Source organism: Miniopterus natalensis, chromosome 6 (genome assembly GCF_054644295.1).
Source record: "Miniopterus natalensis isolate mMinNat1 chromosome 6, mMinNat1.hap1, whole genome shotgun sequence".
Classification (NCBI taxonomy): domain Eukaryota; kingdom Metazoa; phylum Chordata; class Mammalia; order Chiroptera; family Miniopteridae; genus Miniopterus; species Miniopterus natalensis.
The window spans coordinates 59,124,037-59,137,856 of record NC_142086.1 but is presented as its reverse complement, the minus strand read 5'-3'; the positions used below and the strand labels follow the sequence as shown (position 1 = coordinate 59,137,856).

Genomic DNA, 13,820 nt, shown 5'->3' with positions numbered 1-13,820 from the left:
TAGATGACAATCCTAATTTATCTTGCAAAGTTTCTGGGAGAGAGTGATAAACGTTCTTTAAAAATCACTTAACTCCGATTAACCCTCTAGACATAATAATCAGGCTTGCAGGGAGAATGGAAATAGATGGCTTGGGGGTTCTCTCAGGTGGACAGGCTCCATGTGACCGATCCAAAGAGATGTGTGGTCAGGAAAAGGCTGCAGAAGCTGATGGGTGCGGATCGAGCGCTGGCTTTTCTCCTCCTTAGCTGTGTTGTCGCCCTGGGAAAATTACTCTGCTCTCTGAGATGCATTACTTATCTGAGAAATGGGGATATTGATTCCCAAGATTACTGTAAGCATTTCAAAGAATATATTAGAAATATTTTGCATTACACACAGGGAGTGTGCAATATGACAGCTTTTAAATGCATTTCCTTTTGCATCACTCCTTTAAAAATTCAGACAACATACCTGCACTTACATCTTAAAGTCTATATAGTTCTGTTTTGGGACACTGCCAACTTGATGGAATTACAACTATGTGGGAGGAATCGTTTGCTGTGCCAAAGTCAGCAAAATCAGATTGTTACAAGATTGTGACTAAGTATCAGAGAGCCTGGCGGCCGCACAGTCTGGTGAAATCCAACTTTGGTTGGCAAGAGCCTGTCTTGAGCTCTCCTGCCAGGGGCTAGACTGGAAAAAGAAATGCTTGAGCCACACGCTCCAGGGGAAGTTGGATTCTTTTTCTTTCGCCTCATCACTATCTCAACCCATTTATGGAAAAAGCTAATTTTACAGCGTTGCTTTCTGTGTTTTTCTTCAACTCTTCAAATGTTTTCTAATTCTTGAGACTGCATGATTTCTTTAAACATGTAACTCCAGGGAATACTAATTTTGCAGTTTAAGTGTCAAAAGCTTTATTCTTAAATATATAGAGATTATGTAACTTATTACACTCCCTTGCCACTCTGATTAGTGAATTCAAAACACTATTTGGAACAGACTAGACTATGTCTTTCCTTCTCTCCATCTTGATAAGAAAATGAGCCAACATAAGAATTCTTCTCATGGTGAACTTCCATTTTCTTTGATTCTGAAACATGATTTTTAAACAAGACTTGCAAATAGCCCCTCACCTGTTGAACCTACGCTAATCTTTGTTGGCCTGAGAGAGAGGAAAACATTCCCCTGATTTTCCTGTGAACCATCTGAGTAATAGTGGAGCAGTAACAGATTTTGCTGAGCTGAGACTGTTCACCTGGAGAGTTTTCAAGTCAGTTTTAAGTTGAGTTTTCTTACTGCCTTCATCATTTTATCTGCGTAAAGAGATAATATATTTAAGAGCAGTATGCTTCTAACAGGAAAAACATCTTTTCCATTAAAAGCAGATTAATCAGTCTATCCTCTTGCTGCTCCATTTGAATGACTTAGTCATTCAGATGATTAAATTCCAAATTCATGCAAGTTTCCTTATTTAACCATAAATTGGAATTAAAACTAAAAGATTATAAATTTCCTTAGTTTAGGGAAATCTTGATAAGTAAACACACAGTGTTTTTAAAAAAGCAAATGAAGGGATACATTCTTTACAAATAATTGGTAACCCTCTAAAAGGATTTGCTATGTTTCATCTAGACGGAGAACTGTCACGGTGCATTTTACATGGTTTTGAAGACAATATCCAGAATCCGAAAAGCACAGTGTTTGCTTAAAGGCGCACGGGTGGGTCAGTGATGGGACAGTGTGGTGGGATGAAACCAGACAACCAGCAGGACAGAAGCAGTCACTGGAATAATAAGATACGTGCACGGTGGGTCTCCATGGGCAACCGGGGCCCCAGCTGATCTGCCCCCAGCTCCATGGAGGGCAGCCCACCTTGCCAGGTCTCCCCCTGCTGCTGAAACAAACATTCTAGCGCTAATTAGATTGTTCCAAGGATTCCAGTTCATGAAAAAGTACCAATTACTTGAGTCAAGTCTAAACTTCTAATGCATGTATCAAGAGATGTTTCTCTGATAAATGTTATCAATCTGCCTTTTAAAAAGATACATTTAGAATGAATACAGAGGAAGAAAATACATTTTCATGGTACATTTGCAATTCATTAAGCTTCCCAGGGGTATTTGTTCTGGATGTTAGTTGACTCGTTTTCCAGCAGAGTTCTGGGGGCAGTAATGTCTGCCCCTCTCTTGCGGAGGGTGAGGTGTATGTGGAGGGGGCTCTTAGTGGCCTAGAGAGGGTGCCAGGGGCCTTCCACTTTGTTTCTCTCCTTGTTCTCCTTCCCTCTGACACTTGCTAGTTGTGGTTGCATAGATGGCTTTCTTAATCTCACAGTGCCTTAGTTTCCCCATCTTTAAAAGGAGTATAATACCTGAACTCATAGAGCCATTTGTCAGGGTCCAATGAGATAATATATATATATTAGAAGGCCTTATCATAGCAATCAATAACATTTGTTATTATCATAATTATCCTTTTACTTCACCTCAGGCAATATATTTCTCCTCTTAGTTACAATAGCTTATCTAGTAAACTCAAGAAAATTTTCTGGCTTACTTCATTCCACCCATCTTCTTTTCAACTAAATTGCAGAGTCCATGAGTGTTTTTCTACATGTTCCTCAAATAAAATATATATTATCATTTGAAAAGAAAAATCCTCACCTGAGGACGTACTTAGAGAGAGGGAAGGAGAGAGAGAGAGAGAAACATCTATATGAGAGAGAAACATTAATCAGTTGCCTTCAGTACGCTCCCCGGCTGGTCAGTAGACACATTTCTTAAGAGATCTCTGTGGTTTTAGAACCCAGGCTGTTTGCTTGTAAGGTGCTTGAGGGAATGAAAAGATTGAGACTGACTTTGGAGCTCTTGGCAGCCTTAACCATAGGCAGTAATTAGTCATAGACAAGCCAGTCACACTGTAGTTGAGAGCCAAGGGGTGGACAGGCTCGGTTCCCACCCTACTCCCACCAGTCACTAGTCGGGTTCCCTAGGAAAAGGGGTTTTACTTCACCGAGACCCTTTAAGGGATCTTTAAAGCGAGGTTAATAAATATTTGCAGGGTTATTTCAGTGCTAGATATGACATATGAAAAGCACATAGTAAAGCCCACAAATGGTAGCTCTCAGTAGGGCCATTACCACTACTACTCTAATTACTTATTCCTCCCATGACCTTTATTGGAATGCAGCAGGCAGGGTGCTGATGTGTGAGCACCTTGTCCCACCGGGCAGAGATGGAAATGAGCACTCGAGATGTAATTTCCTCTCCTTTGTGTTCTGCTACATCAATAGCGCTAATAATGGAGTAGTACAGATTTTGTATCGCAAAATCATGGAACAGTAAGTGGTAGAAAAAGGAAAAAGTGCTAAGTACACAGTGACTTCATTAATACATTTTCTGGTCAAATAAATATATTTTAAGCATTGAGACAGATAGTACGAAAGCACATGTAATACAAAATATAGAAAATGTATTTAGAACTTTTTGTGAAAATTTAAATAAAATATTTCAGATATGAATGACCTATTAGAAAGGTGGGCTCCTTGAAGAGTTGCTGTTACCTGTGCTGGGGGCACTAATTCCAGCTCTGACGCTGACTCGGAGTTCAGGGCGCTTTTCCCGGCACTCAGTTCAGGCTGAGATCTGTGTTCTGAGGACCTATAGAGACAAATGAAGGAACCTGATGTACATTGAGAAACAAATTTAAGATTAACCAAAGAACTTATATGCATACATGCATTGCCCATGAACACAGACGATAGAGTGCGAAGGCCTGGGGCAGGGTAGGACCTGGGTGGAGGGGGGCAATGGGGATAAAAGGGGGGATACATTTATAATACTCTCAACAATAAACATTTAAAAAAATTGTGTAGCAAGTACCAGAGACTGGTCCCATTTCTTTATTGGAGAAAATAATAAATCATCACTCAACAGAAAAAAAAAAAGAGAGAGAAACAAATTTAGCTAGAAACCCAGCCAAGAAACCTAGCTAATTTGGATCATCGAGAGCCATGGGAACAAAGCTCTCACCAGAATTTTCATGAAAAAGGTAACTTCTAAGTGTTTTTATTTTGATGACCACCTTTGGAATTTAAGTGGCTGTGATGTGCTAGGTGCTATTATTGAATTCAGTTCAATTATGGGCAAAAAGTAAATATAGGCAACACCATTTTTGTTACGGAAAGTTTTGTTTTATTAAAAAATATTATTTTGGGGGGGAGAAGAGATTCTCACAAAGGGTCTCAGGTGTGACTTAATCTTTATATAGAACATAAAATGTCATAATAAGTAGAGATGTGAGAGGGACAACGGGAGACTAAAATATGTTGCCCTTTAAGAAGCTTTAAAAATATGGTAAAATTCAGGCAGCCAGTTTTTCTCATGGCCTCCATGGGTTACCGTTACATAGTACATTATCTGACAGCGATGATTAAGAAAGTCAGAATAGGTTACCTGTGTAACCAGAAACATTTAATCTAACTATCATTCATGTAATATATTGAATACACACATATAAACACACTTATGCACCTGTTTTGGTCAGCTCAATTACACATTCAGAAATTATTAGCACATACTGATATTATGAATCCATCAGAATCTTTATTGGGCTGATTTCTATTTGGGCAATTTAGATGAAATAATTTAGTTTTAGAAGCCACAGTCATAATTAACATTGATATATAAGGGGTTATACCCGGCACCAAGTATATGTATTGACTTAACTCATCAGCTATTTCAGTACATGAGAGGAGAAATGCAGACAGTGGAAGCACAAATGGCTATTTTCTGATATTAAAATGTCTTACCATAAAAGCTCTTTCGATCCAGCTCTCGATGAGCATGATTTTCTTTCCGCCATTGGATGACCCTTGCTACTGCGATCTCCGTGAAACTTAACATCGTCCCATTTTTCCAGCTGTGTTTGAATGTCTAGTAAGGAGACAGGGAGGGGAGAGGGAGACGGGGAGAGTATGGGGTGCAGAGAGAAGGGGGGCTGATTAAGATTGTGAAGGGTTATACAAGTGACCTTTACTCAACCGATGTTTTCAAACCCCAAGACCAATTTTTTAAGGTCGCATGAAAATGAAAACGTGCAGCTAAATAAAAACGAGACCTATTAAGGACATTCGATTGCTTTTACAGTTAAACAATCCAGCTGTTTCACCTGAATTTATTTCCAGAGCTATGTGGGTTCTGGATTCTGTGCGGGAGCCCCTGGACTCCCATGGGAATGAGCACGGGGAGGGCTCTGTCCTCTGGGCCTCCGGCTAAGACGGGGGCTCTGAGGTGCTTCTGGCATGTTTCCCGAAAGAGATTCTGTGTAAAGAGCCTCCCTGCCGTGGGAGGGGAGAAGAAACTGGAACACCTGCTTTCGTGCAGACTGCTCAGTTTCTCGCCCAAGGAGGGCATTGACAACGGGGCTGGAGAGGGGGGCACTGGACAGAGCCACGGCCAAGCCGGAGCCGGGCCTCCCCGGGCCCCATCCTTTCACCTGATCGAGAGCGCACTCTCTCATCAGCAAGCGTGTGCTGGAAATGAACCTCTCAAACAATCTGGGTCTGTTTTTTTTTTTTTCCTTTATGAAAAGATAAGTTTGCAGTTGGTGTCCGCCAAAGTTCTTAACTAAATATTTTTATGGCTTTTTACACAGGACGTTTTCTCAAAAGCGGAGAAATTCAAGTTTCATTTCCATGTATATTGTGTTATATTGTAATGTGTCCTTATACAAATGTATAAATTCCATTTATTCGTTTGTGTAACTGAATAAACCTGGAACACAGGGATGGTGAGGAAGTGTTGGAGATTGTTATAAAGTTTTCCTGCAAAGAGACGGGCGTCAGAGGGACAAGGCAGGGGGGAAGGACCCTGTGTGTGCAGCTTGTGTGAAGTATGTGTTGGCTCTCTTCCTTTGCTCTGTGATCTGCCTTTGGGTGATGTCATCTACCCCCTGAATGCAACATCCATCCATAAGCATCAGATGTTCAAATCTCCATTTCCCGTGCAGCTCTCTCCCCCAAGTTCTATTTAACAGTCTATTGGACATTTCCACAGAGAAGTCCCAGTTTCCTCAAATACAGGGGTGGGCAAAAGTAGGTTTAAGTTGTGCGTACAAAAAACACAGAGTTTATTCTTGTATTATTATTTATTAATTATTGTATTATTTTCCATATGAACAACTGTAAACCTACTTTTGTCCCACCCTGTATAACAGGTTCAAAACTGAATTCCATCGTTTCCGCCTTGACTCCCTCCCTCCCTCTGTCCCTCTTGTGTCCTCACCATAGAGTGTGGCCATTCTATGTGTCTTCCTTGCTGGCATACACATGTCTACTCAGTCCACAGGTCCTGCTTTAATTTTTCCTAAATCTCTCTCCCTCTAACTATCGCCTCTGTCACTACGTTAGATGCCTGCATGGGTCTCTCTACTCCCACCCCTTTCTCTACACAACCAACAGAGAGACATTTTTTTAAAGTAGACTCTGTTCATGTTACTCTTATGTGTAAAACCCTTCAACCCTGCCTTTCCCCCAAACTCAAGGGCATGGCATCCAAGAACTCCCACTATCCTGACCCCTAGTGACTCTCAGACTTAGTTCTTGCCACTTGAATACTATCGCAATACTTCTATTTGCTTGAAAAGACATTTTTTGTGTGTGTTTGTCCATTTGTGAATTCCCCTCTCTTCTGCACCAAGAATGCTCTGTCCTTGCCTCGCCACCTCTCTCTGATCCATGTTTTTCATCTGGAAAATTCCTTTTCATCCCTCAAGACTCTGCTCACAGAGAACCTCCTAAAGACACCTCTACACCGCCCGCCGGGCCAGGGCTCCAGACGGCGCCCTTGTAGGAAGTGGCCTGGGTTTCCCTTGACTGCAACACACACTGCCATCCTCCCTTATCTGCAGGGGATACTTTTCAAGGCCCCCAATGGATGCCTGAAGGTTTCAGCTCCGAATCCTATATATACTATGTTTTCTCCTAATCATACACACCTAAGATACAATTTAATTTGAAAATTAGGCCATTTTACAGATTGAAGATTTGTTCTTACCATGGATCTTAGCAACCACGGCATATGATTTTTTTCTTTCCTCATCAAACTGAGACCTTTCACCTTTTCACTTATAGAAAGACCTTAACGGGTTCCCTTGGGCTTATCCGAATTGCCAGCATCAGCACTCTTGTGCTTCGGGGTCATTATTAAGTACAGTTGGGGTCCCTTGGACACAAGCACTGCAATACAGAGACGGGCAGTCTGAAAACTGAGGCAGCTAATAAGTGACTAATGGGGGGGAGCGTCCACAGCATGGACGCGCTGGACAGAGGGGTGATTCACACCCTCGGAGGGATGGAGCCAGACCCCTTGACACTTCATCATGTTCCTCAGAATGGCACGCCATTTAAAACTTACGAACTGTTTCTTTCGGGAATTTTCCATCTAACATTTTCGGGCTGTGGTTGACTGCAGGTAACTGAAACCTCAAAAAGCGAAACTGTGAATACGGGGGACTACTGTCGTGCATATTTTATTATAATCACTTAGTCGTTTTTCTATCTCCCCACTAGAGTGTAAACTTACTAAGCAAGAATGTCAACTCAACTAAGGCAGAGAGCTTAAATTATTTATCTTTGCATCCCTAGCACGCAGGATGGACACAGTAGGTATTCAGAGAAATATTTACTGAACAAACGAAGCATTTCACATACATATCCCCTTTAATCTTCACAACCTGAGGGGTAGGTTACTAATATGCTAATTTTGTGAATATTTACCCATGCACATATGTACACACATACACACCAGTCGGTCTCAGCCTGGAGAAATACATGTTCCCTTTTTAGAAATAAAATACCTGCTACCTTTATTTTTCCCGAGAAAAGAGAGCTTAATTTGGCTGGTTCCATGAGCTGAGGTCAAGCTCTCCTTTCTCAGGAAGATGTGCAGTGGATAAAAGTAAGGGGTTTGAAGTTAATTAGAGCTAGCCCCAAATTCCAGCTCTTCTTATACTAACTGAGATATTGGGCAAGTTATTGACATTTGAAGACCTGGTTCCTCACTTATTTCAAAGAGTTGGGGTGAATTAAAGGACTAATATATGTAATCATGTAGCACAGTCCTGGACATCATAAACCATCAATAAATGGTAGCTGTTATTGTATCAAATGTACTTCCACCCAGGTGACTGTTACCATTCTGTCTGGGTGTTCCTGGACCTTGTGTTAGAGTTTTTTCTCTCTCTTTCTCTCTCTCGCTCTCTCCTGGGCTCTTTCTCCCTCTAGACTGAATGCTCCTAGAGAGCAATATTCATGTCTGGTTTCTACTTGTAGCTCCAGTGCCTAGTATGGTGCCTACCATCAAGATTTAATACATGTGGGTTGAATAAATAAATGAATGAATCCACATCAGTTATGCAAAGTTGAGCTCCCAACTGTCACTTAATCCAAGCACAAAAGAAGTGTGTCCTGCCCAGTTTTCTACACAGAATTCATCCTTTCTACCCCTTTGCCCATGGTTTTAACGTTACTTGTGGAGCTTCCTTGATGGATCAAGGCAGGGGTGAGCAGCAGCTGGCACTAGCTATTGCCTCACCTAAATCTAAGGATGACGCCTCCGGCCCTCGAAGAGGCTGCTGGCCTCTCTGCTCGGCATCTGCACCGACGAGGTCGGATCCATCAGCCTTCTTCTTGAGTGACGAGGTTTTCGATGAGGCTTCCAACTTCTTGGCTTTGGTTTGGGTTTGCGAGACGGGTTCACTCAGGTCAAGGAGATCTAAGCCTGTGGTCAGTACTATCAGAGAAGAAAGACGGTAAGATAAGCTTGCTCAGTGCTCTGAAATTACTTTAAAAAATAGGTTCCAGTTTGGTGCAGAAGGCATTTGTGTTTGTTGTGTGGGTTAGAAGCACCGCATTAAGTGAGCTCGCCACTGATTTATAAAGACAGTTTGTATTTACATGGGGAAGTTGGCTGCTTGTTTTTTGTTTTGTTTTTTTGGCATGGTACAAATCTGCAAAGCAGGATTTAGATCAGCCTCACCAGTGATGAAGGTTTGAATGAAATTAAAATGAGAAAATTGAATCTGAGTTCAGGTACCATCTACTTTGCTTTGCTTGATTTATAGAGAAGTTTATTTTAGAGTGCAGTTTTTTTCCCAGAGAAGAATCAATCTATCATTTTCAGAGATATGCTAGGGAAACAGTTATAAGGACAATTTGGTAAAGTTTCTGAATGTCTTTGTGTTTTAATTTCAAACTGCTAAAACAAACACAATATAAAAGAATGTTGTTAATTATCTTTTATTTAATTAAGCAATTCAATCAGAAAATGGCCTGCTGCGTGGGCTCAACCAGATAGGTGTTTCATAATCCATAGTTGATGAATAGGTACACATGTTAATGCCTTTGCTGCTTATTATGCAAATTTCAATTTCAATATAACAAATCATAAAACGGTTAGACTTTTACTTCCTAGAAGGTTGATTACATTATATTAAACACTGTAATGCAGACAGCAAAAATAGTTTGTTCAAATGCAAACTAGGCAAAGGAGAACTTGAAAGGCAAGCTGTGAAGCTCCTCATTCTTCTTGCCCTTGCAGTGCAAATAACCAGTGTTTGACTAGCTCATTGTGAGAAATGGAAATTTCTGATTAGAGAAGCTCCCGTCTGCCCTACCTCTCCACCAGCCTTGGCAGCTGAGAGGCTGGCTTCTGAACTGGCCTGGTGCTTCCTGGCCCAGAATCTCTTTACCCAGCTAGCTTAGAAAAGCCACCAAAGTGACACTAAAACTCCCCGTGTTAACCCTTCCAGGCACCATCTCCAAGGCCTGCACCACTCCTCTTTGATCTCCAGCTTTTCCTCTTGGTAGGAATGGACCTTTGTTGATGTTTCAGCTCTCCTCCATCTGCTTCCCCCTTGCACTCAAAGCAGGGTCAGGGCTCAGATGAGCTCACAGCCAAGATTTTTTTTTTTTTTTTAATATGTCTTATTGATTTCAGAGAGAAGAAGGGAGAGGGAGAAAGATAGAAACATCAGTGATGAGTCACTGATCGATTGCCTCCTGCATGCCTCCCACTGGGGATCGAGCCCCCAACCTGGGCATGTGGCCGGACTGGGAATGGAACCTGGATCGCCTAGGTTATAGGTCGATGCTCAACTGCTGAGCCATGCTGGCTGGGCAACCAGGATTTCTTTAGTATTGCACCATCCTCGTGAGCTAAGCATCCCTATGGAATCCTTAAGACAGCATGCCAAGCTTTACTCTCCACGATTCTGTTTTCTGCTTTCAATTACAAAGCACAGTGGTTGCATGTTGATGGTAAAGTGGAAACATCTGGCTGTACCACTGCTTAGCTGTGTGACTTGGAGTAAGTTTCTTGACTTCTCTGTGTTTTAGTTTCTTAATCTGGAAAATGTGGAATTAATCATCTGTCTTTTAGGTATGACAAAGAGATTTAATTTTTTAATCTATAAATCGAATGTGTAAAATGCTGGGTATACAGTAGGTACTAGATAAAGGCTATTTCCCTTCTTTGGTGGCCAGTTCGTGATGCTTTTCTTTCCTTTTCCTTTTTGTTGATCTCCTATCTTCCCTGATCCTTTCTATTTCAGGCAGGAACCAGCTCCATGCACTGAGAGAAAGAGGAAAAACCCCTGGGAATAAAGTGGAGGATGAGACGAAGATGTTGGTTCTACAGAAGATGCTAGGAAGTAAATTTCTCCTAAAATGGCCTGAAAGTATCAGCTTATCTCATCTGAGTGTTCCTGATGAGATGGGAGCCACTTTCCAGTGCTCAGATGCTCTGAGATCTGAGGAGTACCCGTGGCCAACAAGTACTGGAACTCGGGGGAAGGGAAGTGGCTTTCAGAGCTGAGGCACCTGGCTTGATGTCCACAATTTAAGCATGGCATGCAGCCAAGACAGGCTAGGACACCACACGTTTCACAGCCTTTGAATGTTTAAACAAAAACTTCCAGGCCACTGCTACATTGGCAAGTATCCTAGGCCCACCATAATTTCCTTATAATAGAAGGCAAGAAGTGGAAAACAGTCTGGAACACCATATATGTCTTCTTACTAATTGTAAAACAGTTAGGAATTAGTCACTTGCTCCCACACTTCTTTTAGAAGCAAATTACATAGGACTCGTCTACTCGTATATGGGAAGTACGTTTGTTACAAATAATAACAGGTGAGTATTAATTTAATTCTGTATCTGCTTCTCGCCATTCGGAATAAATGAATTACTATAAGAGTGAATTGAGAATTCAAACTTGGCTCAGCAACATCCTTTCCCATCCAAATGGTCCTCAGCACTTCCTGTGTTTGTTCTGAGCTCTCTGTTCCTTTGTTGTTTTCCCAGCAAATGGGAAACAAATGCTTGGCACACACAAAAGGCCTTATTTGTTACCCAGCTGATGAAGGGAGTGGCCTGAAGGTTGTATGGAAAGATTTGAAGCTGAGAGAATCTCTGGGACCACAATTTCAAAAGCAAAGAAGGATGGGTGCAGCTTTTCACTTTTTGGAAGAAGACAAATCACATTTTAGCTCTCATGCGCGTGTATGTGTGCATGTGTGTGTGTGTGTGTGTGTGTGTGTGTGTGCCCTTCAAAGACAGAATATCTTGGCATAGAAGGGGGTATTTCTCTGCTGGATTTCTTAGGATTTAAAAGATTCTCTTAGGCACAGGAAGGTTGGGTTCCAGAATCCGTGTGTTTAAATTAATGTGAAAATGTATCTGTGCAAGTATGGTGTGTGTGTATGTGTGTGAGAGAGAGGGGGAGGGAAAGAGAGAGAGACAGGGGAGAGAGAGAGGCAGGCTTGATGATGCTATGCTATTTGGAGATGGAGGAAGGGACCACAAGCAAAGGAATCCCAGGTACCCCTTGAAGCTTGGAAAAGGCAAGGAAATGAATTCTTTGGAGCCTCCAGGAGGAATGCAGCCCTGCTGATACATTGATTTTAGGCCCCCTGACTTCCAGACTTGTAGGATAATACATTTGTATTGTTTTAAGCTACTACATTTGTGGTAATTTGTTACGGTAGGACATTGTCCAAAAGAGAATTCAAACACAGGCCCTGACACTCCCAAGCCTGTGTGCTTCACCACTCCTCTTTAGACTTTATCTGAACCTGGAGGCAATGTGCTAATTCTATTGATACGGCTTTGATTATTTTTTGTTTAGCTCCCAATTATTTGGCAGGCAGGGTAGTCTGAGGCATAATTTAAATAATAGGCAATTTCAGAAACTTTTTGGATAACCTAATTTCATTGGGTGAAATTTCCTGAAGATAGAATACATAAATACTTGTTTCCATCTATTTCAAAGACACCTGATTGAGGATCACACTCTATTGAACTGGAGGACTCCCTCAAGGCACTGAAGATGCTTATGAATACTAGATTACTTAGGCCCTGGGAGGTGAGGCTGCTTGAAACGGAATAAAATCGCACCTATAATGAAGCCCTGATTTGATACTTTGACGGTAAACACAATGCTGTTAACACCACTACAGTATAATGAGCCTCAGATTTTTAGTGAATTTCTCAAAAGGAATAAATCTAGATGGAGTGGTCAGAGAGGTCAATCACGGGACAATCCTGACTGGTGCAGTCACAGAATGTGCCACAGGGAGCTGATAGGATCTCTGTTCTGTTCTAGAAGATATTCTTTAATATAGTGGCTACAAAGCAAAGTCTTTTAGGAAGGATTTTGCCAGTGATGTGAAATAGATATATTAGACTCAAATAATTCAACCAAGTTTTGCCTTTTTATTGGAATATGTAATTAACACTACTTCCCAAATTTCTAAGTTCTCTCTAGAGATATGCCATTAGGTTCATGGCTACCTGGGCTTCAAAAATATGTATTTTGCAAATGTGACACTAAGTTTGCAGATAAGATATCTTATTAGGTGGCTTATTTGAAATTGTGAACTTTGTTAAGAGTACCTCTCCCCTTATTTATAAGGATCTTTTATATAGGTACTGTATACGGGTCCCATATCAAGGAGTGAGATAATTTTTTAAACCATGGAAAAGCTTTCTTATATAGTACCTGTCCACCTAATAGCTCAAGTTTATGGATGCAATTCTTTTAAATTATATAGATTGATAAATGAGAACCAAGGAACCTTACTTTTCTTGTATTTTAGAAAAGAGTCTTTCCTACACTTAGACATATATTAGCCTTTTTTTTGGGAGAATACAGACAAGTTACTATTGCAAATTTTATAATAATTATTTGTCCTATAATATAATCACTCTCTTAATATATCTATTGTTTAGTTACTTTCAGAGCATTTGATATATGCACATGTGTACAATATATAGTTATTTGTCATTTTTAAATAAGGATATTAGCAATGTTCTTGGCCTACCTACCACTTACGGATACAGTTTGAGAAAGTCAAGGGATTAGCTATCTATTTAGGTTACAGATGAATTAAAGATAATTTTGGAGGTTAATAACAAAAAAAGATAAAAACATCCTTATTTGGCCAGCTTGACACTATCATCATTGGATGACAAGAAGTTAATTCTAGTGTAGAAAAACAAGCAGAAAGTAAAAAAGATAATTGAGATACTTAAGAAAAAAATTATAATTTAGAACTCCTATGAGGCAAAACATTGATATGTTCTTTTAGGGTTAATAGAGAAAAAAACATTATTTAACAGATTTTTGGAAGAGATAACTATTTCCTATATTTTTTACTTTGTGTTAATTTGTATAAGAACTGTATTCCTTAAACAGTTAAGTAAATGCCAAGATGGTAGCACACTGACTTTAATTTTTCATTGGAAGAAAATGCCCTATATAAATGCCTCTCATCTTCA

The 13,820-nt window shown here is 40.6% G+C and overlaps 1 protein-coding gene across 4 annotated transcripts in view; it reads right to left on the bottom strand.

Moving 5' to 3' along the window:
• The window catches only part of PEX5L (peroxisomal biogenesis factor 5 like), a 134,573-nt gene that overhangs the window by 47,354 nt on the left and 73,399 nt on the right, over window positions 1–13,820 (bottom strand). For all 4 annotated transcript variants that reach the window (XM_087818293.1, XM_087818294.1, XM_016218079.2 and 1 more), the window contains 3 exons: window positions 8,577–8,774; window positions 4,793–4,916; window positions 3,545–3,641 (listed from right to left, as the gene is read on the bottom strand). In XM_087818293.1, the coding sequence (XP_087674419.1) occupies window positions 3,545–3,641; window positions 4,793–4,916; window positions 8,577–8,774 (419 nt within the window). The remainder of the gene's footprint in view (window positions 1–3,544; window positions 3,642–4,792; window positions 4,917–8,576; window positions 8,775–13,820) is intronic.